This window comes from Notothenia rossii, assembly GCF_949606895.1.
Source record: "Notothenia rossii genome assembly, chromosome: 5".
Classification (NCBI taxonomy): Eukaryota; Metazoa; Chordata; class Actinopteri; order Perciformes; family Nototheniidae; genus Notothenia; species Notothenia rossii.
In genome coordinates this window covers 226,218-249,270 of record NC_136903.1, presented here as the reverse complement: position 1 = coordinate 249,270, position 23,053 = coordinate 226,218, and the positions used below count along the sequence as shown (strand labels likewise).

Below are 23,053 nucleotides of genomic sequence, written 5' to 3'. Positions count from 1 at the left end.
GTACACAGGGTACTGCAGTGCTACCTCCAGGTACACAGGTACACAGGGTACTGCAGTGCTACCTCCAGGTACACAGGTACACAGGGTACTGCAGTGCTACCTCCAGGTACACAGGGTACTGCAGTGCTACCTCCAGGTACACAGGTACACAGGGTAATGCAGTACTGAGTAATATATTAAATATCTGCAGGTGCTGCGCCTCCTGGAGGACGTGGGTCTGCCGGAGCTCGTCATCCAGCTGTCGTCTCTCGCCATCACAGAGGCCGGCAGCGACGCCCACAGCCAGGTGACCTTCATTAAACTACACCTTCATCATCATCAAACTACACCTTCATCATCATCAAACTACACCATCATCATCAAAATCAAACTACACCTTCATCATCAAACTACACTTTTATCATCATCAAACTACACCATCATTACCTGTTGTTACCATCATTGTGTGTGTGTGTGTGTGTGTGTGTAGGCGGCGCTGTGGACCAGGATCTTCAAACATCACCTGGACCTGGGTCACAACAGCGAGGCGTACGAGGCGCTGACGCAGAACCCCGACAGCAGCATGTGAGATCTTTCATGCTGTTTTTATTTGAATACCAAAAAGAGTTTGACGCTCGTGAACTGTCAACAGGAGGGCGGGGTCGCAGTAACTTACATTAGGGATGCTCCGATCGAGTGGGCGGGGCCTATGGGGGTTTTCCATTTAAAGTGATGTTTAAAAAAATACAATTTAAATATTTTGCACCCTTATTCCTAGGGTGCCACTGGTTACACTGCTGCGTGCCAGGGGCTGCCGACCCCTGGTCTACGCTATATCGTTATTAGAGTATAAAGGTGTGTCTAATGTTATGAGAGTATAATGTGTGTATTCTGACCCTCAGGCAGCTGGACTGCCTCCGGCAGCTCGTGGTGGTTCTCTGTGAACGCTCTCAGCTCCAGGACTTGGTCCACTTCTCCTACGTCAACCTGCACGACGAGGTAAACTCACTTTGAACTATTCACATCTCACTTTAAACTGTTCACATCTCACTCTGAACTATTCACATCTCACTTTAAACTGTTCACATCTCACTCTGAACTATTCACATCTCACTCTGAACTGTTCACATCTCACTCTGAACTGTTCACATCTCACTCTGAACTATTCACATCTCACTCTGAACTATTCACATCTCACTCTGAACTATTCACATCTCACTCTGAACTGTTCACATCTCACTCTGAACTGTTCACATCTCACTTTAAACTGTTCACATCTCACTTTAAACTATTCACATCTCACTCTGAACTGTTCACATCTCACTCTGAACTATTCACATCTCACTCTGAACTATTCACATCTCACTCTCAACTGTTCACATCTCACTCTGAACTGTTCACATCTCACTCTGAACTGTTCACATCTCACTCTGAACTGTTCACATCTCACTTTAAACTGTTCACATCTCACTTTAAACTATTCACATCTCACTCTGAACTATTCACATCTCACTCTGAACTGTTCACATCTCACTCTGAACTGTTCACATCTCACTCTGAACTGTTCACATCTCACTCTGAACTATTCACATCTCACTTTAAACTGTTCACATCTCACTCTGAACTATTCACATCTCACTCTGAACTGTTCACATCTCACTCTGAACTATTCACATCTCACTCTGAACTATTCACATCTCACTCTGAACTATTCACATCTCACTCTCAACTGTTCACATCTCACTCTGAACTGTTCACATCTCACTCTGAACTGTTCACATCTCACTCTGAACTGTTCACATCTCACTTTAAACTGTTCACATCTCACTTTAAACTATTCACATCTCACTCTGAACTATTCACATCTCACTCTGAACTATTCACATCTCACTCTGAACTGTTCACATCTCACTCTGAACTGTTCACATCTCACTCTGAACTGTTCACATCTCACTTTAAACTATTCACATCTCACTCTGAACTATTCACATCTCACTCTGAACTATTCACATCTCACTCTGAACTATTCACATCTCACTCTGAACTGTTCACATCTCACTCTGAACTGTTCACATCTCACTTTGAACTATTCACATCTCACTCTGAACTGTTCACATCTCACTCTGAACTGTTCACATCTCACTCTGAACTGTTCACATCTCACTTTAAACTGTTCACATCTCACTCTGAATTATTCACATCTCACTCTGAACTATTCACATCTCACTCTGAACTATTCACATCTCACTCTGAACTGTTCACATCTCACTTTAAACTGTTCACATCTCACTTTAAACTGTTCACATCTCACTCTGAACTGTTCACATCTCACTCTGAACTGTTCACATCTCACTCTGAACTATTCACATCTCACTCTGAACTATTCACATCTCACTCTGAACTGTTCACATCTCACTCTGAACTATTCACATCTCACTCTGAACTATTCACATCTCACTTTGAACTGTTCACATCTCACTTTAAACTGTTCACATCTCACTTTAAACTATTCACATCTCACTCTGAACTATTCACATCTCACTCTGAACTATTCACATCTCACTCTGAACTATTCACATCTCACTCTGAACTATTCACATCTCACTCTGAACTGTTCACATCTCACTCTGAACTATTCACATCTCACTTTAAACTAATCACATCTCACTCTGAACTGTCACATCTCACTCTGAACTGTTCACATCTCACTCTGAACTATTCACATCTCACTCTGAACTGTTCACATCTCACTCTGAACTGTTCACATCTCACTCTGAACTGTTCACATCTCACTTTAAACTGTTCACATCTCACTCTGAACTATTCACATCTCACTCTGAACTATTCACATCTCACTCTGAACTGTTCACATCTCACTTTGAACTGTTCACATCTCACTCTGAACTGTTCACATCTCACTCTGAACTGTTCACATCTCACTCTGAACTATTCACATCTCACTCTGAACTGTTCACATCTCACTCTGAACTGTTCACATCTCACTTTAAACTGTTCACATCTCACTTTAACTATTCACATCTCACTCTGAACTACTCACATCTCACTCTGAACTATTCACATCTCACTCTGAACTATTCACATCTCACTCTGAACTATTCACATCTCACTCTGAACTGTTCACATCTCACTCTGAACTATTCACATCTCACTCTGAACTGTTCACATCTCACTCTGAACTATTCACATCTCACTCTGAACTATTCACATCTCACTCTGAATTATTCACATCTCACTCTGAACTGTTCACATCTCACTCTGAACTGTTCACATCTCACTCTGAACTATTCACATCTCACTCTGAACTGTTCACATCTCACTCTGAATATTCACATCTCACTCTGAACTGTTCACATCTCACTCTGAACTATTCACATCTCACTCTGAACTATTCACATCTCACTCTGAACTATTCACATCTCACTCTGAACTATTCACATCTCACTCTGAACTATTCACATCTCACTCTGAACTATTCACATCTCACTCTGAACTGTTCACATCTCACTCTGAACTATTCACATCTCACTCTGAACTGTTCACATCTCACTCTGAATTATTCACATCTCACTCTGAACTGTTCACATCTCACTCTGAACTATTCACATCTCACTCTGAACTATTCACATCTCACTCTGAACTATTCACATCTCACTCTGAACTATTCACATCTCACTCTGAACTGTTCACATCTTCACTCTGAACTATTCACATCTCACTCTGAACTGTTCACATCTCACTCTGAACTATTCACATCTCACTCTGAACTGTTCACATCTCACTCTGAACTATTCACATCTCACTCTGAACTGTTCACATCTCACTCTGAACTATTCACATCTCACTTTGAACTATTCACATCTCACTCTGAACTATTCACATCTCACTCTGAACTATTCACATCTCACTCTGAACTATTCACATCTCACTCTGAACTATTCACATCTCACTCTGAACTATTCACATCTCACTCTGAACTATTCACATCTCACTCTGAACTTTTCACATCTCACTCTGAACTATTCACATCTCACTCTGAACTATTCACATCTCACTCTGAACTATTCACATCTCACTCTGAACTATTCACATCTCACTCTGAACTATTCACATCTCACTCTGAACTATTCACATCTCACTCTGAACTATTCACATCTCACTTGAACTGTTCACATCTCACTCTGAACTATTCACATCTCACTCTGAACTATTCACATCTCACTTTGAACTATTCACATCTCACTCTGAACTATTCACATCTCACTCTGAACTATTCACATCTCACTTTGAACTGTTCACATCTCACTCTGAACTATTCACATCTCACTCTGAACTATTCACATCTCACTCTGAACTATTCACATCTCACTTTGAACTATTCACATCTCACTTTGAACTATTCACATCTCACTCTGAACTATTCACATCTCACTCTGAACTGTTCACATCTCACTTGAACTATTCACATCTCACTCTGAACTGTTCACATCTCACTTTAACTGTTCACATCTCACTTTGAACTATTCACATCTCACTTTAAACTGTTCACATCTCACTTTGAACTATTCACATCTCACTTTGAACTATTCACATCTCACTCTGAACTGTTCACATCTCACTCTGAACTATTCACATCTCACTCTGGACTATTCACATCTCACTCTGAAGTCAGTGAAGTCAGGGTTATAGTGTATTAGTGATGAGTTGTCAGTCAGGTGGTTATAGTGTATTAGTGATGATTGTTAGTCAGGTGGTTATAGTGTATTAGTGATGAGTTGTCAGTCAGGTGGTTATAGTGTATTAGTGATGAGTTGTCTGTCAGGTGGTTATAGTGTATTAGTGATGAGTTGTCAGTCAGGTGGTTATAGTGATTAGTGATGAGTTGTTAGTCAGGTGGTTATAGTGTATTAGTGATGAGTTGTCTGTCAGGTGGTTATAGTGTATTAGTGATGAGTTGTCAGTCAGGTGGTTATAGTGTATTAGTGATGAGTTGTTAGTCAGGTGGTTATAGTGTATTAGTGATGAGTTGTTAGTCAGGTGGTTATAGTGTATTAGTGATGAGTTGTCTGTCAGGTGGTTATAGTGTATTAGTGATGAGTTGTCAGTCAGGTGGTTATAGTGTATTAGTGATGAGTTGTTAGTCAGGTGGTTATAGTGTATTAGTGATGAGTTGTTAGTCAGGTGGTTATAGTGTATTAGTGATGAGTTGTCTGTCAGGTGGTTATAGTGTATTAGTGATGAGTGTCAGTCAGGTGGTTATAGTGTATTAGTGATGAGTTGTTAGTCAGGTGGTTATAGTGTATTAGTGATGAGTTGTCAGTCAGGTGGTTATAGTGTATTAGTGATGAGTTGTTAGTCAGGTGGTTATAGTGTATTAGTGATGAGTTGTTAGTCAGGTGGTTATAGTGTATTAGTGATGAGTTGTCAGTCAGGTGGTTATAGTGTATTAGTGATGAGTTGTCAGTCAGGTGGTTATAGTGTATTAGTGATGAGTTGTTAGTCAGGTGGTTATAGTGTATTAGTGATGAGTTGTCAGTCAGGTGGTTATAGTGTATTAGTGATGAGTTGTTAGTCAGGTGGTTATAGTGTATTAGTGATGAGTTGTTAGTCAGGTGGTTTAGTGTATTAGTGATGAGTTGTCTGTCAGGTGGTTATAGTGTATTAGTGATGAGTTGTTAGTCAGGTGGTTATAGTGTATTAGTGATGAGTTGTTAGTCAGGTGGTTATAGTGTATTAGTGATGAGTTGTTAGTCAGGTGGTTATAGTGTATTAGTGATGAGTTGTCTGTCAGGTGGTTATAGTGTATTAGTGATGAGTTGTCAGTCAGGTGGTTATAGTGTATTAGTGATGAGTTGTTAGTCAGGTGGTTATAGTGTATTAGTGATGAGTTGTCAGTCAGGTGGTTATAGTGTATTAGTGATGAGTTGTTAGTCAGGTGGTTATAGTGTATTAGTGATGAGTTGTCAGTCAGGTGGTTATAGTGTATTAGTGATGAGTTGTCAGTCAGGTGGTTATAGTGTATTAGTGATGAGTTGTCAGTCAGGTGGTTATAGTGTATTAGTGATGAGTTGTCAGTCAGGTGGTTATAGTGTATTAGTGATGAGTTGTTAGTCAGGTGGTTATAGTGTATTAGTGATGAGTTGTTAGTCAGGTGGTTATAGTGTATTAGTGATGAGTTGTCTGTCAGGTGGTTATAGTGTATTAGTGATGAGTTGTCAGTCAGGTGGTTATAGTGTATTAGTGATGAGTTGTTAGTCAGGTGGTTATAGTGTATTAGTGATGAGTTGTTAGTCAGGTGGTTATAGTGTATTAGTGATGAGTTGTCTGTCAGGTGGTTATAGTGTATTAGTGATGAGTTGTCAGTCAGGTGGTTATAGTGTATTAGTGATGAGTTGTTAGTCAGGTGGTTATAGTGTATTAGTGATGAGTTGTTAGTCAGGTGGTTATAGTGTATTAGTGATGAGTTGTCAGTCAGGTGGTTATAGTGTATTAGTGATGAGTTGTCAGTCAGGTGGTTATAGTGTATTAGTGATGAGTTGTCTAGTCAGGTGGTTATAGTGTATTAGTGATGAGTTGTTAGTCAGGTGGTTATAGTGTATTAGTGATGAGTTGTCAGTCAGGTGGTTATAGTGTATTAGTGATGAGTTGTCAGTCAGGTGGTTATAGTGTATTAGTGATGAGTTGTTAGTCAGGTGGTTATAGTGTATTAGTGATGAGTTGTTAGTCAGGTGGTTATAGTGTATTAGTGATGAGTTGTCAGTCAGGTGGTTATAGTGTATTAGTGATGAGTTGTCAGTCAGGTGGTTATAGTGTATTAGTGATGAGTTGTCAGTCAGGTGGTTATAGTGTATTAGTGATGAGTTGTTAGTCAGGTGGTTATAGTGTATTAGTGATGAGTTGTTAGTCAGGTGGTTATAGTGTATTAGTGATGAGTTGTCTGTCAGGTGGTTATAGTGTATTAGTGATGAGTTGTCAGTCAGGTGGTTATAGTGTATTAGTGATGAGTTGTTAGTCAGGTGGTTATAGTGTATTAGTGATGAGTTGTTAGTCAGGTGGTTATAGTGTATTAGTGATGAGTTGTCTGTCAGGTGGTTATAGTGTATTAGTGATGAGTTGTCAGTCAGGTGGTTATAGTGTATTAGTGATGAGTTGTTAGTCAGGTGGTTATAGTGTATTAGTGATGAGTTGTTAGTCAGGTGGTTATAGTGTATTAGTGATGAGTTGTCTGTCAGGTGGTTATAGTGTATTAGTGATGAGTTGTCAGTCAGGTGGTTATAGTGTATTAGTGATGAGTTGTTAGTCAGGTGGTTATAGTGTATTAGTGATGAGTTGTCAGTCAGGTGGTTATAGTGTATTAGTGATGAGTTGTCAGTCAGGTGGTTATAGTGTATTAGTGATGAGTTGTCAGTCAGGTGGTTATAGTGTATTAGTGATGAGTTGTTAGTCAGGTGGTTATAGTGTATTAGTGATGAGTTGTTAGTCAGGTGGTTATAGTGTATTAGTGATGAGTTGTCAGTCAGGTGGTTATAGTGTATTAGTGATGAGTTGTCAGTCAGGTGGTTATAGTGTATTAGTGATGAGTTGTTAGTCAGGTGGTTATAGTGTATTAGTGATGAGTTGTTAGTCAGGTGGTTATAGTGTATTAGTGATGAGTTGTAGTCAGGTGGTTATAGTGTATTAGTGATGAGTTGTTAGTCAGGTGGTTATAGTGTATTAGTGATGAGTTGTCAGTCAGGTGGTTATAGTGTATTAGTGATGAGTTGTTAGTCAGGTGGTTATAGTGTATTAGTGATGAGTTGTTAGTCAGGTGGTTATAGTGTATTAGTGATGAGTTGTCTGTCAGGTGGTTATAGTGTATTAGTGATGAGTTGTTAGTCAGGTGGTTATAGTGTATTAGTGATGAGTTGTCTGTCAGGTGGTTATAGTGTATTAGTGATGAGTTGTCAGTCAGGTGGTTATAGTGTATTAGTGATGAGTTGTTAGTCAGGTGGTTATAGTGTATTAGTGATGAGTTGTCAGTCAGGTGGTTATAGTGTATTAGTGATGAGTTGTTAGTCAGGTGGTTATAGTGTATTAGTGATGAGTTGTTAGTCAGGTGGTTATAGTGTATTAGTGATGAGTTGTCAGTCAGGTGGTTATAGTGTATTAGTGATGAGTTGTCAGTCAGGTGGTTATAGTGTATTAGTGATGAGTTGTCAGTCAGGTGGTTATAGTGTATTAGTGATGAGTTGTTAGTCAGGTGGTTATAGTGTATTAGTGATGAGTTGTCAGTCAGGTGGTTATAGTGTATTAGTGATGAGTTGTTAGTCAGGTGGTTATAGTGTATTAGTGATGAGTTGTCTGTCAGGTGGTTATAGTGTATTAGTGATGAGTTGTCTGTCAGGTGGTTATAGTGTATTAGTGATGAGTTGTTAGTCAGGTGGTTATAGTGTATTAGTGATGAGTTGTTAGTCAGGTGGTTATAGTGTATTAGTGATGAGTTGTTAGTCAGGTGGTTATAGTGTATTAGTGATGAGTTGTCAGTCAGGTGGTTATAGTGTATTAGTGATGAGTTGTCAGTCAGGTGGTTATAGTGTATTAGTGATGAGTTGTCAGTCAGGTGGTTATAGTGTATTAGTGATGAGTTGTTAGTCAGGTGGTTATAGTGTATTAGTGATGAGTTGTCAGTCAGGTGGTTATAGTGTATTAGTGATGAGTTGTTAGTCAGGTGGTTATAGTGTATTAGTGATGAGTTGTAGTCAGGTGGTTATAGTGTATTAGTGATGAGTTGTCAGTCAGGTGGTTATAGTGTATTAGTGATGAGTTGTCAGTCAGGTGGTTATAGTGTATTAGTGATGAGTTGTCAGTCAGGTGGTTATAGTGTATTAGTGATGAGTTGTCAGTCAGGTGGTTATAGTGTATTAGTGATGAGTTGTTAGTCAGGTGGTTATAGTGTATTAGTGATGAGTTGTCTGTCAGGTGGTTATAGTGTATTAGTGATGAGTTGTCAGTCAGGTGGTTATAGTGTATTAGTGATGAGTTGTTAGTCAGGTGGTTATAGTGTATTAGTGATGAGTTGTTAGTCAGGTGGTTATAGTGTATTAGTGATGAGTTGTCAGTCAGGTGGTTATAGTGTATTAGTGATGAGTTGTTAGTCAGGTGGTTATAGTGTATTAGTGATGAGTTGTTAGTCAGGTGGTTATAGTGTATTAGTGATGAGTTGTCAGTCAGGTGGTTATAGTGTATTAGTGATGAGTTGTTAGTCAGGTGGTTATAGTGTATTAGTGATGAGTTGTTAGTCAGGTGGTTATAGTGTATTAGTGATGAGTTGTCAGTCAGGTGGTTATAGTGTATTAGTGATGAGTTGTCAGTCAGGTGGTTATAGTGTATTAGTGATGAGTTGTCTGTCAGGTGGTTATAGTGTATTAGTGATGAGTTGTCTGTCAGGTGGTTATAGTGTATTAGTGATGAGTTGTTAGTCAGGTGGTTATAGTGTATTAGTGATGAGTTGTTAGTCAGGTGGTTATAGTGTATTAGTGATGAGTTGTCAGTCAGGTGGTTATAGTGTATTAGTGATGAGTTGTTAGTCAGGTGGTTATAGTGTATTAGTGATGAGTTGTCAGTCAGGTGGTTATAGTGTATTAGTGATGAGTTGTTAGTCAGGTGGTTATAGTGTATTAGTGATGAGTTGTCAGTCAGGTGGTTATAGTGTATTAGTGATGAGTTGTCAGTCAGGTGGTTATAGTGTATTAGTGATGAGTTGTTAGTCAGGTGGTTATAGTGTATTAGTGATGAGTTGTTAGTCAGGTGGTTATAGTGTATTAGTGATGAGTTGTCAGTCAGGTGGTTATAGTGTATTAGTGATGAGTTGTTAGTCAGGTGGTTATAGTGTATTAGTGATGAGTTGTCAGTCAGGTGGTTATAGTGTATTAGTGATGAGTTGTTAGTCAGGTGGTTATAGTGTATTAGTGATGAGTTGTTAGTCAGGTGGTTATAGTGTATTAGTGATGAGTTGTCTGTCAGGTGGTTATAGTGTATTAGTGATGAGTTGTCAGTCAGGTGGTTATAGTGTATTAGTGATGAGTTGTCAGTCAGGTGGTTATAGTGTATTAGTGATGAGTTGTTAGTCAGGTGGTTATAGTGTATTAGTGATGAGTTGTTAGTCAGGTGGTTATAGTGTATTAGTGATGAGTTGTCTGTCAGGTGGTTATAGTGTATTAGTGATGAGTTGTTAGTCAGGTGGTTATAGTGTATTAGTGATGAGTTGTCAGTCAGGTGGTTATAGTGTATTAGTGATGAGTTGTTAGTCAGGTGGTTATAGTGTATTAGTGATGAGTTGTTAGTCAGGTGGTTATAGTGTATTAGTGATGAGTTGTCAGTCAGGTGGTTATAGTGTATTAGTGATGAGTTGTTAGTCAGGTGGTTATAGTGTATTAGTGATGAGTTGTTAGTCAGGTGGTTATAGTGTATTAGTGATGAGTTGTTAGTCAGGTGGTTATAGTGTATTAGTGATGAGTTGTCAGTCAGGTGGTTATAGTGTATTAGTGATGAGTTGTTAGTCAGGTGGTTATAGTGTATTAGTGATGAGTTGTTAGTCAGGTGGTTATAGTGTATTAGTGATGAGTTGTCTGTCAGGTGGTTATAGTGTATTAGTGATGAGTTGTCTAGTCAGGTGGTTATAGTGTATTAGTGATGAGTTGTCTAGTCAGGTGGTTATAGTGTATTAGTGATGAGTTGTCAGTCAGGTGGTTATAGTGTATTAGTGATGAGTTGTTAGTCAGGTGGTTATAGTGTATTAGTGATGAGTTGTCAGTCAGGTGGTTATAGTGTATTAGTGATGAGTTGTCTGTCAGGTGGTTATAGTGTATTAGTGATGAGTTGTCTGTCAGGTGGTTATAGTGTATTAGTGATGAGTTGTTAGTCAGGTGGTTATAGTGTATTAGTGATGAGTTGTCTGTCAGGTGGTTATAGTGTATTAGTGATGAGTTGTCAGTCAGGTGGTTATAGTGTATTAGTGATGAGTTGTTAGTCAGGTGGTTATAGTGTATTAGTGATGAGTTGTAGTCAGGTGGTTATAGTGTATTAGTGATGAGTTGTTAGTCAGGTGGTTATAGTGTATTAGTGATGAGTTGTCAGTCAGGTGGTTATAGTGTATTAGTGATGAGTTGTCTGTCAGGTGGTTATAGTGTATTAGTGATGAGTTGTCAGTCAGGTGGTTATAGTGTATTAGTGATGAGTTGTCAGTCAGGTGGTTATAGTGTATTAGTGATGAGTTGTCAGTCAGGTGGTTATAGTGTATTAGTGATGAGTTGTCAGTCAGGTGGTTATAGTGTATTAGTGATGAGTTGTTAGTCAGGTGGTTATAGTGTATTAGTGATGAGTTGTTAGTCAGGTGGTTATAGTGTATTAGTGATGAGTTGTCAGTCAGGTGGTTATAGTGTATTAGTGATGAGTTGTTAGTCAGGTGGTTATAGTGTATTAGTGATGAGTTGTCAGTCAGGTGGTTATAGTGTATTAGTGATGAGTTGTCAGTCAGGTGGTTATAGTGTATTAGTGATGAGTTGTTAGTCAGGTGGTTATAGTGTATTAGTGATGAGTTGTCAGTCAGGTGGTTATAGTGTATTAGTGATGAGTTGTCAGTCAGGTGGTTATAGTGTATTAGTGATGAGTTGTCAGTCAGGTGGTTATAGTGTATTAGTGATGAGTTGTTAGTCAGGTGGTTATAGTGTATTAGTGATGAGTTGTTAGTCAGGTGGTTATAGTGTATTAGTGATGAGTTGTTAGTCAGGTGGTTATAGTGTATTAGTGATGAGTTGTTAGTCAGGTGGTTATAGTGTATTAGTGATGAGTTGTCAGTCAGGTGGTTATAGTGTATTAGTGATGAGTTGTCAGTCAGGTGGTTATAGTGTATTAGTGATGAGTTGTCAGTCAGGTGGTTATAGTGTATTAGTGATGAGTTGTTAGTCAGGTGGTTATAGTGTATTAGTGATGAGTTGTCAGTCAGGTGGTTATAGTGTATTAGTGATGAGTTGTCAGTCAGGTGGTTATAGTGTATTAGTGATGAGTTGTTAGTCAGGTGGTTATAGTGTATTAGTGATGAGTTGTCAGTCAGGTGGTTATAGTGTATTAGTGATGAGTTGTCAGTCAGGTGGTTATAGTGTATTAGTGATGAGTTGTCAGTCAGGTGGTTATAGTGTATTAGTGATGAGTTGTCAGTCAGGTGGTTATAGTGTATTAGTGATGAGTTGTCAGTCAGGTGGTTATAGTGTATTAGTGATGAGTTGTCAGTCAGGTGGTTATAGTGTATTAGTGATGAGTTGTTAGTCAGGTGGTTATAGTGTATTAGTGATGAGTTGTTAGTCAGGTGGTTATAGTGTATTAGTGATGAGTTGTTAGTCAGGTGGTTATAGTGTATTAGTGATGAGTTGTTAGTCAGGTGGTTATAGTGTATTAGTGATGAGTTGTCAGTCAGGTGGTTATAGTGTATTAGTGATGAGTTGTTAGTCAGGTGGTTATAGTGTATTAGTGATGAGTTGTCAGTCAGGTGGTTATAGTGTATTAGTGATGAGTTGTCAGTCAGGTGGTTATAGTGTATTAGTGATGAGTTGTCAGTCAGGTGGTTATAGTGTATTAGTGATGAGTTGTCAGTCAGGTGGTTATAGTGTATTAGTGATGAGTTGTCAGTCAGGTGGTTATAGTGTATTAGTGATGAGTTGTCAGTCAGGTGGTTATAGTGTATTAGTGATGAGTTGTTAGTCAGGTGGTTATAGTGTATTAGTGATGAGTTGTTAGTCAGGTGGTTATAGTGTATTAGTGATGAGTTGTCAGTCAGGTGGTTATAGTGTATTAGTGATGAGTTGTCAGTCAGGTGGTTATAGTGTATTAGTGATGAGTTGTCAGTCAGGTGGTTATAGTGTATTAGTGATGAGTTGTCAGTCAGGTGGTTATAGTGTATTAGTGATGAGTTGTCAGTCAGGTGGTTATAGTGTATTAGTGATGAGTTGTCAGTCAGGTGGTTATAGTGTATTAGTGATGAGTTGTCAGTCAGGTGGTTATAGTGTATTAGTGATGAGTTGTCAGTCAGGTGGTTATAGTGTATTAGTGATGAGTTGTCAGTCAGGTGGTTATAGTGTATTAGTGATGAGTTGTCAGTCAGGTGGTTATAGTGTATTAGTGATGAGTTGTTAGTCAGGTGGTTATAGTGTATTAGTGATGAGTTGTCAGTCAGGTGGTTATAGTGTATTAGTGATGAGTTGTTAGTCAGGTGGTTATAGTGTATTAGTGATGAGTTGTCAGTCAGGTGGTTATAGTGTATTAGTGATGAGTTGTTAGTCAGGTGGTTATAGTGTATTAGTGATGAGTTGTCAGTCAGGTGGTTATAGTGTATTAGTGATGAGTTGTAGTCAGGTGGTTATAGTGTATTAGTGATGAGTTGTCAGTCAGGTGGTTATAGTGTATTAGTGATGAGTTGTCAGTCAGGTGGTTATAGTGTATTAGTGATGAGTTGTCAGTCAGGTGGTTATAGTGTATTAGTGATGAGTTGTCAGTCAGGTGGTTATAGTGTATTAGTGATGAGTTGTTAGTCAGGTGGTTATAGTGTATTAGTGATGAGTTGTTAGTCAGGTGGTTATAGTGTATTAGTGATGAGTTGTCTGTCAGGTGGTTATAGTGTATTAGTGATGAGTTGTTAGTCAGGTGGTTATAGTGTATTAGTGATGAGTTGTTAGTCAGGTGGTTATAGTGTATTAGTGATGAGTTGTCAGTCAGGTGGTTATAGTGTATTAGTGATGAGTTGTTAGTCAGGTGGTTATAGTGTATTAGTGATGAGTTGTAGTCAGGTGGTTATAGTGTATTAGTGATGAGTTGTCTGTCAGGTGGTTATAGTGTATTAGTGATGAGTTGTCAGTCAGGTGGTTATAGTGTATTAGTGATGAGTTGTTAGTCAGGTGGTTATAGTGTATTAGTGATGAGTTGTTAGTCAGGTGGTTATAGTGTATTAGTGATGAGTTGTTAGTCAGGTGGTTATAGTGTATTAGTGATGAGTTGTCTGTCAGGTGGTTATAGTGTATTAAGTGATGAGTTGTCAGTCAGGTGGTTATAGTGTATTAGTGATGAGTTGTTGTTGTTGTTGTTGTTGTGGTTGTGTTGTCAGGTGGTTATAGTGTATTATTGATGAGCTGTTGTTGTTGTGTTGTCAGGTGGTGAGCATCATAGAGTCTCGGGCCAGAGGTCTGGACCTTCTCGCTCACAACTACTACGAGCTGCTGTACGCTTTCCACATCAACAGGCACAACTACCGGAAAGGTGAGGACACTGAGAACCATCTCTTACATCATCATCTCTTACAAGCTGCACTTCAGTTTGAATAATTGTGTCCCTCCCCCCCCTCCCCCCCCCCCTCCCCTCCCCTCCCCCCCCTCCCCCCCCCCCTCCCCTCCCCTCCCCCCCCCCCCCCCCCCCCTCCCCCCCCTCCTCCCCCCCCTCCAGCTGGCTCAGTGATGTATGAGTTGGGCATGCGTGTGAGCAGAGAGAACAGAACTCCCTCAGGTTTACAGCAGCAGGTCAACTGTTTCCTGTCGGCTCTGAACTGCCTGCGCCTCATCCGGCCGGAGTACGCCTGGATCGTCCAGCCGGCCCCCGGAGCTACAGTACGTTCTATATTACACACGTCTATATAATATGTGAGGGATAATGTGCAGCGAGGCGGCCCTTCTGGGTCAAAGAAGACATGTTCTTCATAAGGAACAAGTCGCTGCACATCATCCCGTTCATCACACGGACACATCCTCAACAAAGTAACGACATGACTCCCAATATTAATGTAAATGCTTTTATAGATTTAGAAAATGTTTTTACTGATTTTAAAAAATAGTATTATTCATTTAAAATGACATGCTAAGACAAATAGTCCGTTGTACGGACTGCAGCTCCGTGTTGAGGGTCTCTGCCCCGTTACTCCTCCGCTGTTCTCTTGTCCCTCTTGTCTTTTTCTTTTCTTCGCTGGGGACTCATCAGCCACTAACCATTCATCCAAATGACTGTGCTCTCCAATATATTAGAATGAATGCTAAAACCCTCCATGTTGCTCTCAGACGGGAGACAACGGGAAACTAAAGACGAGTAAACAGTTTGAAAAGCAAACGCCAAACTGTTTACAGTTCATTCGACCGGACTTCTTTCTGCAGATGTGAGCGTCCTTAAAGTGGACCCATCATGAGCCACGCCTCCACAAAACACCAAAGAGATCACCCATTGGAGCCGTGCCTCTGCTCACACCCCTCTTTTGAAGCCCTGTTAGAGAAACGCGGATCTTGGGTCCTTAGCTTGAAAAAAATAAATAAGGAGGCGGAGCTAATGCCTGATCAGAATTCTACTGGAGATAAAGTTAAATTCTGCTGTGATAAAACGCCATCCTGTCTAAACCACGTCAATAATTATTTCTGAATGTATATATATAGATATATATATGCTTATATATCAATCCTTTGGTGTTTGTGTTACAGTACGAGCGTGCGGGAGCGTCTCCGAAGAGAAACTCTGACGGAGAGTTCTCCTCTCAGCCAGGTCAGTCACATACCTACATATATATATATATTAGGGATGGGAATTTGAAAGCAAACGTATATTCGAATATTCGACCCCCCAACAAACGGTTAACCGGTTAGCCGAAATGTACATATCCTATACAAAAAAGAATTCTAAAAAGAAATTTCCCAAAAAATGTTTCTTTAACTTTTATAAATAAATAAATACATGTTCAAATAAGTATAGAAACCAAGTCGAATTTGTCAAATGTATTGAACTGGTGATCACAGTTTGACAGCTATAGTCCTACAGCTTTCATGTGCGGAGGCGATTCACAATCAGCCCAGCTGTAGAGAAGACCCTCTCAGCTGGAGCGGAGGTTGCGGGTATAGCAAGGTATAGCATGGTATAGCATGTTTAATGTGGCATAGTCTGACCTCTACACCGCACTCACTAACCTGGTGGAAATGTTTCCACACATTACTCCTTTTTGACGCCATGTCTGTTGTGTAGGACTCTTCTTAGAGTGTAAATAATTACCGGACTATGACTGGTCAAATATGTTGAATACCGGTAAAACTAAATCTCTCCAGTCAAAATGTCTTTGTACTTTGCCGCCACACACGGTTGCCAAGCAGCGCTTCTTGTTGTTTAGGCTGGCCCCTCGTGTGTCGTGAGTGTTGACAGGGGGCGTGGGAGCACGCTCATGAACTGTTAGCGCTGGAACCTCGCAACGGCTGCGGAGCGCATTTGGGCCTAAGATGAGGGTTGAGTCTGCGTGGTCTGCGTGTAGGGAGGGGCAGCAGCCATAGCATTAGCTAGAACTAGATCTGATGGATTTGGACATAAACGCGAGTGAAGTATAACCGGACGTGAGAGAGAAAGAGATCACCTGCAGCTCTGCCCGCTGTGAGGGGCCGGTGAGCGGAGCAAAACACACCTTTAGACCTGACACACTCAGCTATGGCTCTGTCGTATACATTGAATTATTCCATTTGATAATATGTAATCAATTTAGGAATCCCTCCCAATTAATAAAAATATTAATAACTCATTCGAATACCTGAATAATTTTGAATATTCGATTAATCGTTCCCATCCCTAATATATATATATATATATACTACTGCACTATAGCGTATAAATATATAGCTCAGATACTTGCATATATGTGTGTGTTCAGTGAAGCGTCAGGTGGACATCCTGGAGCTCAGAGACCTGGAGAGAGAGTTTATTCTGTCGAGCAGCCGCCTGAGCCTCAGCCAGCTCCACCCGAGCCAGGCTGCCATCGCAGGTACTCCATCTTTAAACCACCTTTACTCCACCCTAGCACCACCCAGTGAAACACCACCCTTATTAATTATATTATATATGTATTGCAGGTGGAGCCTCAGCCGGAGAGATGGTGTCTCTCCTCGTCCAATCAGGGCTCTTCGACTCTGCGCTGTCTGTCTGCCAGGCGTTTTCTCTCAGTCTCAGTCCCGTGTTCGAGGGGCTCACCTTCAAGTGAGAGCTTCTTCTATACCTGTGTGACCATGTACCTGAGTGACATCACCGTGTGCCTGTGTGACATCACTGTGTTTATAATGCAGGTGCATCAAGCTGCAGGGGGGGGGGGAGGAGCCTCAGAGCGACGCCTGGAGCTGGCTGGCAGCCAATCAGCTGTCAGCAGTCGTCAACACCAAGGAGTCAAGGTGTGTGCCTGCAGTATCACAAGTATTAATACCTTAAATACAAGTATTACTAACTTAGTCAGCAGCAGTAATACAATTATTAACTAGAGAATGCAATTCCTGAAGAAATTGCTAGTGGGAATGCTTTATGCTGAAAAGCTGACGCTAAACTGCTCTGCTGAAATGTAATGTGTAAGAAGAAAGTGAAGAATTTAGATTGAAATGATACATGAACACTGGGGGCTTGAATGTGTGATGAGAAAAGAAAAGAAAGTAAAAAGGCTTGGAAAAGCAGCAGAATATTTGAACTGCAAACTTCTGAACTAACTTGATAGTGAATGATCTATCGCCATGCCAACGACACCCCATAATACGCTTAGATGCGTTGATGGCTGCATCATTACCAAACCTGTGACGTTTTGGGGCGTTTGGAGCAGTTTCACTGAAGTTATGAGAAAAACGTGTTTCACGGCGAGCATTGTGTTGCCATGGCAACGGCATTTGAAGAAATCTCAAAACTGTCCCGCAGATGTCTTCACGGCCGGACTGTTAGCACTAGGGGTTTCACCAACTAATCGACTAGTCGACTAGTCGACTACCTTTACCACTAATCGGCGCTGTAGGCCCTAATATCCATCGATTCCCGACTGAGCTGAACGTTTTGAGTTTCTGTGATGTTCAATGTGGGAGAAGAAGCGGCAAAATAAGTCGGCGGAACAATAATAAAGTTTCCGTGCGTAGAAGTTAGTTTGAGTGCTGTTATCAGCTGAGTCAGCAGCAGGATTACATCACATGTTACTTGTTAGACGCTGTTCCAAAGCGACTTACATACTCAATATTGTGGACAATTATTATTATGTAATTAGTATTACAAGTATTAATAACTTAGTCAGCAGCAGTACTAGTGTGTGTTATTAATCAGTGTGTGTGTTTGTGTCTCAGTGCTGCAGACGAGGCCTGGCGGCTGCTCTCCTCTTACCTGCTCAGGTATCCGTGTTCTAACGGACGACATCATCGCTGCGTCATCAACAAGCTGCTGTCGCACGGAGTGCCGCTCCCTGATTGGCTCATCAAGTCGTACAAGGTGAGAGCTCAACCAATCAGGAGGACGCAGGGAGTCCTGAACCCTGACCTGAGTCAGCATGATGAGTCCTGAACCCTGACCTGAGTCAGCATGATGAGTCCTGAACCCTGAGTCAGCATGATGAGTCCTGAACCCTGAGTCAGCATGATGAGTCCTGAACCCTGAGTCAGCATTATGAGTCCTGAACCCTGAGTCAGCATTATGAGTCCTGAACCCTGAGTCAGCATTATGAGTCCTGAACCCTGAGTCAGCATTATGAGTCCTGAACCCTGAATCAGCATTATGAGTCCTGAACCCTGAGTCAGCATTATGAGTCCTGAACCCTGAGTCAGCATTATGAGTCCTGAACCCTGAGTCAGCATTATGAGTCCTGAACCCTGAGTCAGCATTATGAGTCCTGAACCCTGAGTCAGCATTATGAGTCCTGAACCCTGAGTCAGCATTGAGTCCTGAACCCTGAGTCAGCATTATGAGTCCTGAACCCTGAGTCAGCATTATGAGTCCTGAACCCTGAGTCAGCATGATGAGTCCTGAACCCTGAGTCAGCATGATGAGTCCTGAACCCTGAGTCAGCATTATGAGTCCTGAACCCTGAGTCAGCATTATGAGTCCTGAACCCTGAGTCAGCATTATGAGTCCTGAACCCTGAGTCAGCATTATGAGTCCTGAACCCTGAGTCAGCATTGAGTCCTGAACCCTGAGTCAGCATTATGAGTCCTGAACCCTGAGTCAGCATGATGAGTCCTGACCCCTGAGTCAGCATGATGAGTCCTGAACCAGCATTATGAGTCCTGAACCCTGAGTCAGCATTATGAGTCCTGAACCCTGAGTCAGCATTATGAGTCCTGAACACAGAGATTATTTTCTGTTATACTCCTAAATGTCACGGAGTGATCCCATTGGAGCAGAGAGATGTTGCCTTCAGGGACCAACAGGAACATCATGTTGTGATGTGTTACAGGAAGTGGACGCGGCCTCCCTGCTGCGCCTCTACCTGAACTTTGACCTGCTGGAGGAGGCGGGGGATCTGGTGCTGGAGTACGTGGACGCCCTGCTGGGGAGGAACCGGTACTACGGGTTAGAGGTGAGGAACCGGTACTACGGGTTAGAGGTGAGGAACCGGTACTACGGGTTAGAGGTGAGGAACCGTTATTATGGGTTAGAGGTGAGGAACCGTTATTATGGGTTAGAGGTGAGGAACCGGTACTACAGGTTAGTACCGCCTATAGCGGCGGTCTCGTTCAGGATCCGAAAATAGAATTTAAATATTTTGCACCCTTATTCCTAGTGTGCCACTGGTTACGGTGCCGCGTGCCAGGGGTTGCCGACCCCTCGGTTAGAGGAACCGGTACTACGGGTTTGAGGGGAGGAACCGGTACTATGGGTTAGAGGGGAGGAACGCTGAGTCATGATTTACTACATGCTGTATTCTACTGAAGATTGTGTGTGTGTGTAGGGTCCTCTCTCTGCTACCTCCCCCTCTGTCTGGCTGCCCTACACCTCCATTGATCAGCTGCTGCAGACGCTCAACGAAACGCAGACCAACAGCAGCGTGAGTACTTCCTGTTCCCTCGCTACTTCCTGTTCCCTTGCTACTTCCTGTCCTGATCTTTACTTCCTGTCTCAGATGTATGACAAGGTTCGGGACAGATTGGAGGATTACCACCGGCAGGTCGAACAAACGACCAGACGGCGACTCCTCGCCCGCTGAGGTGACCTGACCGCTCCGGCCAATCAGAGGCCGCCATCAAGTGTTTTGTTTTTTATAAAAATCCTCTTTTGTACTTTGTCAGTCAATAAAGTTTTCTTTGGTCACTGAATCATCTTTCTTCTTCTGTGGTGGTTAAAGCCTAGTTCCAACGCACACACACACATATAAAATGGTAGTCGCACGTTAGAAGATCATTATTCATAGTCATAGAATAATGTGTGAAAGCTTGAAATGTTCTGTCTGGACTAAATGTAAAATCCATTCTCATGAATAAAATCAGATGGAGCGTGTGACATCAGCTGGGTCCTTACTTTTATTTTTAGTATTTAAAGAACCAGTTTATGTAGGAAATTGTTTTTTTATTTTTCAATCATATCTGGACATTCCTTTCTTCTCAACAAGCATCGGTTCAAGTGGACCTGAGATCTTCAAATAAGTAAGTTGGTCCCGTAGAGAGGAATTATTATTATTATAACCGCAATTAAATGTTATACCTGGAATCACAAATTCAGGACCAAATGAATTTATCTCAATAGACATGTGAAACTAAGGCCCCGGCCACACGAGGACGATAACGGTCGTTTACGTTTCCGTTATGTGTCATATAGACCAGGGGTACCCAACCTTTATTGTGCCAAGGACCGGCAGATACATTAAAAAAAAAAATCGCGGACCGGTTCTCAATTTTAACTGATTTGAATATTTACTCACCAGCAGGTGGCAACAGAGGCTAATTGTATTTAACAGCCTGAAGAAATACCAATATGCATCCAAAACATAATAACGTTTAAAACCAGGATACAATTAAAACAAAAAATTAGGACCACTTCACAAATATTAATATAATATATAATATAGCCTAATATAGGTGGCAACAGTGGCTAACAGCCTGAACAAATAATATAACAATATGCATCCAAAACATATTAACAACGTTTAAAACCAGGATACAATTCAAACAAATTAAGACCACTGTACACATATTGATATAACTGAAATGTCAGGGAGACCCCTGGGCTTGTTTGCCAGCAATAAGAACGTCATACCGAGGCGTTCGTTCCGGTGCACTCCGACAGCATTTAGCACTACATCGAGATTAAGATTAAACTAACTTCTTTTGGGAGCACCCACATACCTATGGAGTTGGCCAGATGTGTGTAAATTACTGTTCATGGTCATTTGAAAACAAATGCCGTTGTTGGACACACACAAACATACCGAACATACACACACACATCATGCGCCTTTGTGACCGGACATTTCCTTCATACGAGTAATAGGGGGAATATTCGGGCCGTTCGATGTGTGTGTGTGTAGAGGTGTGTGTGCAGGGGCGCCGTAAGGGGGTGAAAAGTTAGGACGATTCTAAGGGCCCATGACTGACAGGGGCCCCAAAAAGTGTAGAACATTAAGAAAAAATGTTTAAGTAACCTTTCATCAATCATCAATAATTAACATTAATATAACATTATATTGATAATACACGAACTAAACTTACGATTCATTTCACTTTTTTTGTTCGAAAAGTTAATTATCCAAAGCCTCTGTACCCCCTTCTATTTACATGTAATGGTTTGGTCCTGTCTCCAAACGCTGTGCGGCACCGCTCTTTCTAGCAGAGTGAGAGCATGTGAGCAGGGATGCGAGTACTTGCGTGTGTTCGATGTCTCAACGACTAACAAAGTCAGGCTTTCAAAAAAGAAAAGAAAGGAGAGAAAGACAAGAGAGTGACAGAGCAAAACTGGGTGACATACTGATTTAACACCACCATCAGGCCTTTTCACTTCCGTTTTGTTGTCCATTTACACTTTAATACCCGCTTATTTTGTAGTTGGTATATTTAATTAGAAAATCTGCTGCTTATGTTTTTTTTTTTGTGATAACATTTTTATAAATGATAATATATTTTTTTTATATTTTAATTTAAGTGGTCATGTATATTTAAGTTATATTTATTTAGATTTATGAATGTTCCATTCAAAAATGTTATTAAAGAGGCATGTACACCATAAAAGATTACTATTGAGGTCTATTGTCAGGAATGTTAGTGTTATATCAAATAGTGAATTCTACCGCAGCAGAATGTTGCACGTCTGCACAGTGTTATATGTCCACAGCTCAGTGTCAGTAAATATTGATCGCTTAGTATTGGACTACAAGATAGATGCAAGCCTGTGCAGGTAGAGTTATTTAAAGCATAAATGAGTCGGTTGGGTTCTGGAGGTGTGGTTACATTGTGCTTGGTTTGCGTGGCCTGTGCCTGGTGGTGGGGCCCAATGTGATATCTTTTCATGGGGCCTAAAATCCCTGGCGGCACCCCTGTGTGTGTGTGAAACGTAGCTGCCTGCAGTGGGGAACACAGTGAAGGCGGTGTGTACGCGCTGGTGCTGCACTTCTCAGAGGCTGCCTCCTGATGCTGCAGCCATTTCATGAAGTCAAGGAGGCTTTACAAATTAAAAAATAGCTCTACCCCCCTGGCCCCAATGTCCTTAAAATAAAGTCTGAATTCGAAATATATCTCAAATAATGTATGCACTGCCATTCCCCCACAAACATAACAGTCTGCGATCAAACGGTTGTCTCCTGTGTGCTCCACTTCCTATTGGCGCACCACCTGTAACTTTCTCTGCGCACGAGAGGCTGAGACCTTATGCCAACCAATTTTGATTTATTGTGTATGTTTTGGATGAAATAATATGACTGGTATAAAATAAAATGAAATGAATTTTTTTTGATACTTTTTTTTTGATATATTTATAATTCTGCAAATAAATATGGCACTAAACGACTACGGTAACTATAACGGGTCAAGGTGGCTAGAACGGCATACGCAACGCTCTGGGGGGTCCAACGGCTCCGTGTGTACACCCTATACGATCATTTTCAGATAATGATGACGCAATAGCCCCACCTCTCCCCACCTCTGCTGCTCACCCCCGCGCAGGGGCGCCGTAAGGGGGTGAAAAGTTAGGAGGATTCTAAGGGCCCGTGACTGACGGGGGCCCCGAAATGTTTAGAACATTAAGAAAAAAATGTTTAAGTAACCTTTCATCAATCCTCAATAATTAACATTAATAGAACGTT

General features: G+C 41.1%; 1 protein-coding gene across 3 annotated transcripts in view; it reads left to right on the top strand.

The window, feature by feature from the left end:
- nup160 (nucleoporin 160) overlaps nt 1-20,078 on the top strand; it is a 55,009-nt gene extending 34,931 nt beyond the window's left edge. Inside the window, exons 22-34 of one of the 3 annotated variants that reach the window (XM_079680233.1) lie at nt 191-286; nt 470-564; nt 882-978; nt 14,175-14,280; nt 14,464-14,624; nt 15,480-15,540; nt 16,685-16,795; nt 16,884-17,007; nt 17,094-17,195; nt 18,117-18,258; nt 19,220-19,342; nt 19,715-19,810; nt 19,886-20,078. In XM_079680233.1, the coding sequence (XP_079536359.1) occupies nt 191-286; nt 470-564; nt 882-978; nt 14,175-14,280; nt 14,464-14,624; nt 15,480-15,540; nt 16,685-16,795; nt 16,884-17,007; nt 17,094-17,195; nt 18,117-18,258; nt 19,220-19,342; nt 19,715-19,810; nt 19,886-19,969 (1,398 nt within the window). In that variant the 3' untranslated portion in view covers nt 19,970-20,078. Of the gene's footprint in view, nt 1-190; nt 287-469; nt 565-881; nt 979-14,174; nt 14,281-14,463; nt 14,625-15,479; nt 15,541-16,684; nt 16,796-16,883; nt 17,008-17,093; nt 17,196-18,116; nt 18,259-19,219; nt 19,370-19,423; nt 19,673-19,714; nt 19,811-19,885 lie in introns of those variants that run through there. The other 2 variants (XM_079680234.1, XM_079680235.1) reach the window with 2 other exon arrangements.
- Nucleotides 20,079-23,053: the final 2,975 nt, after the last annotated feature.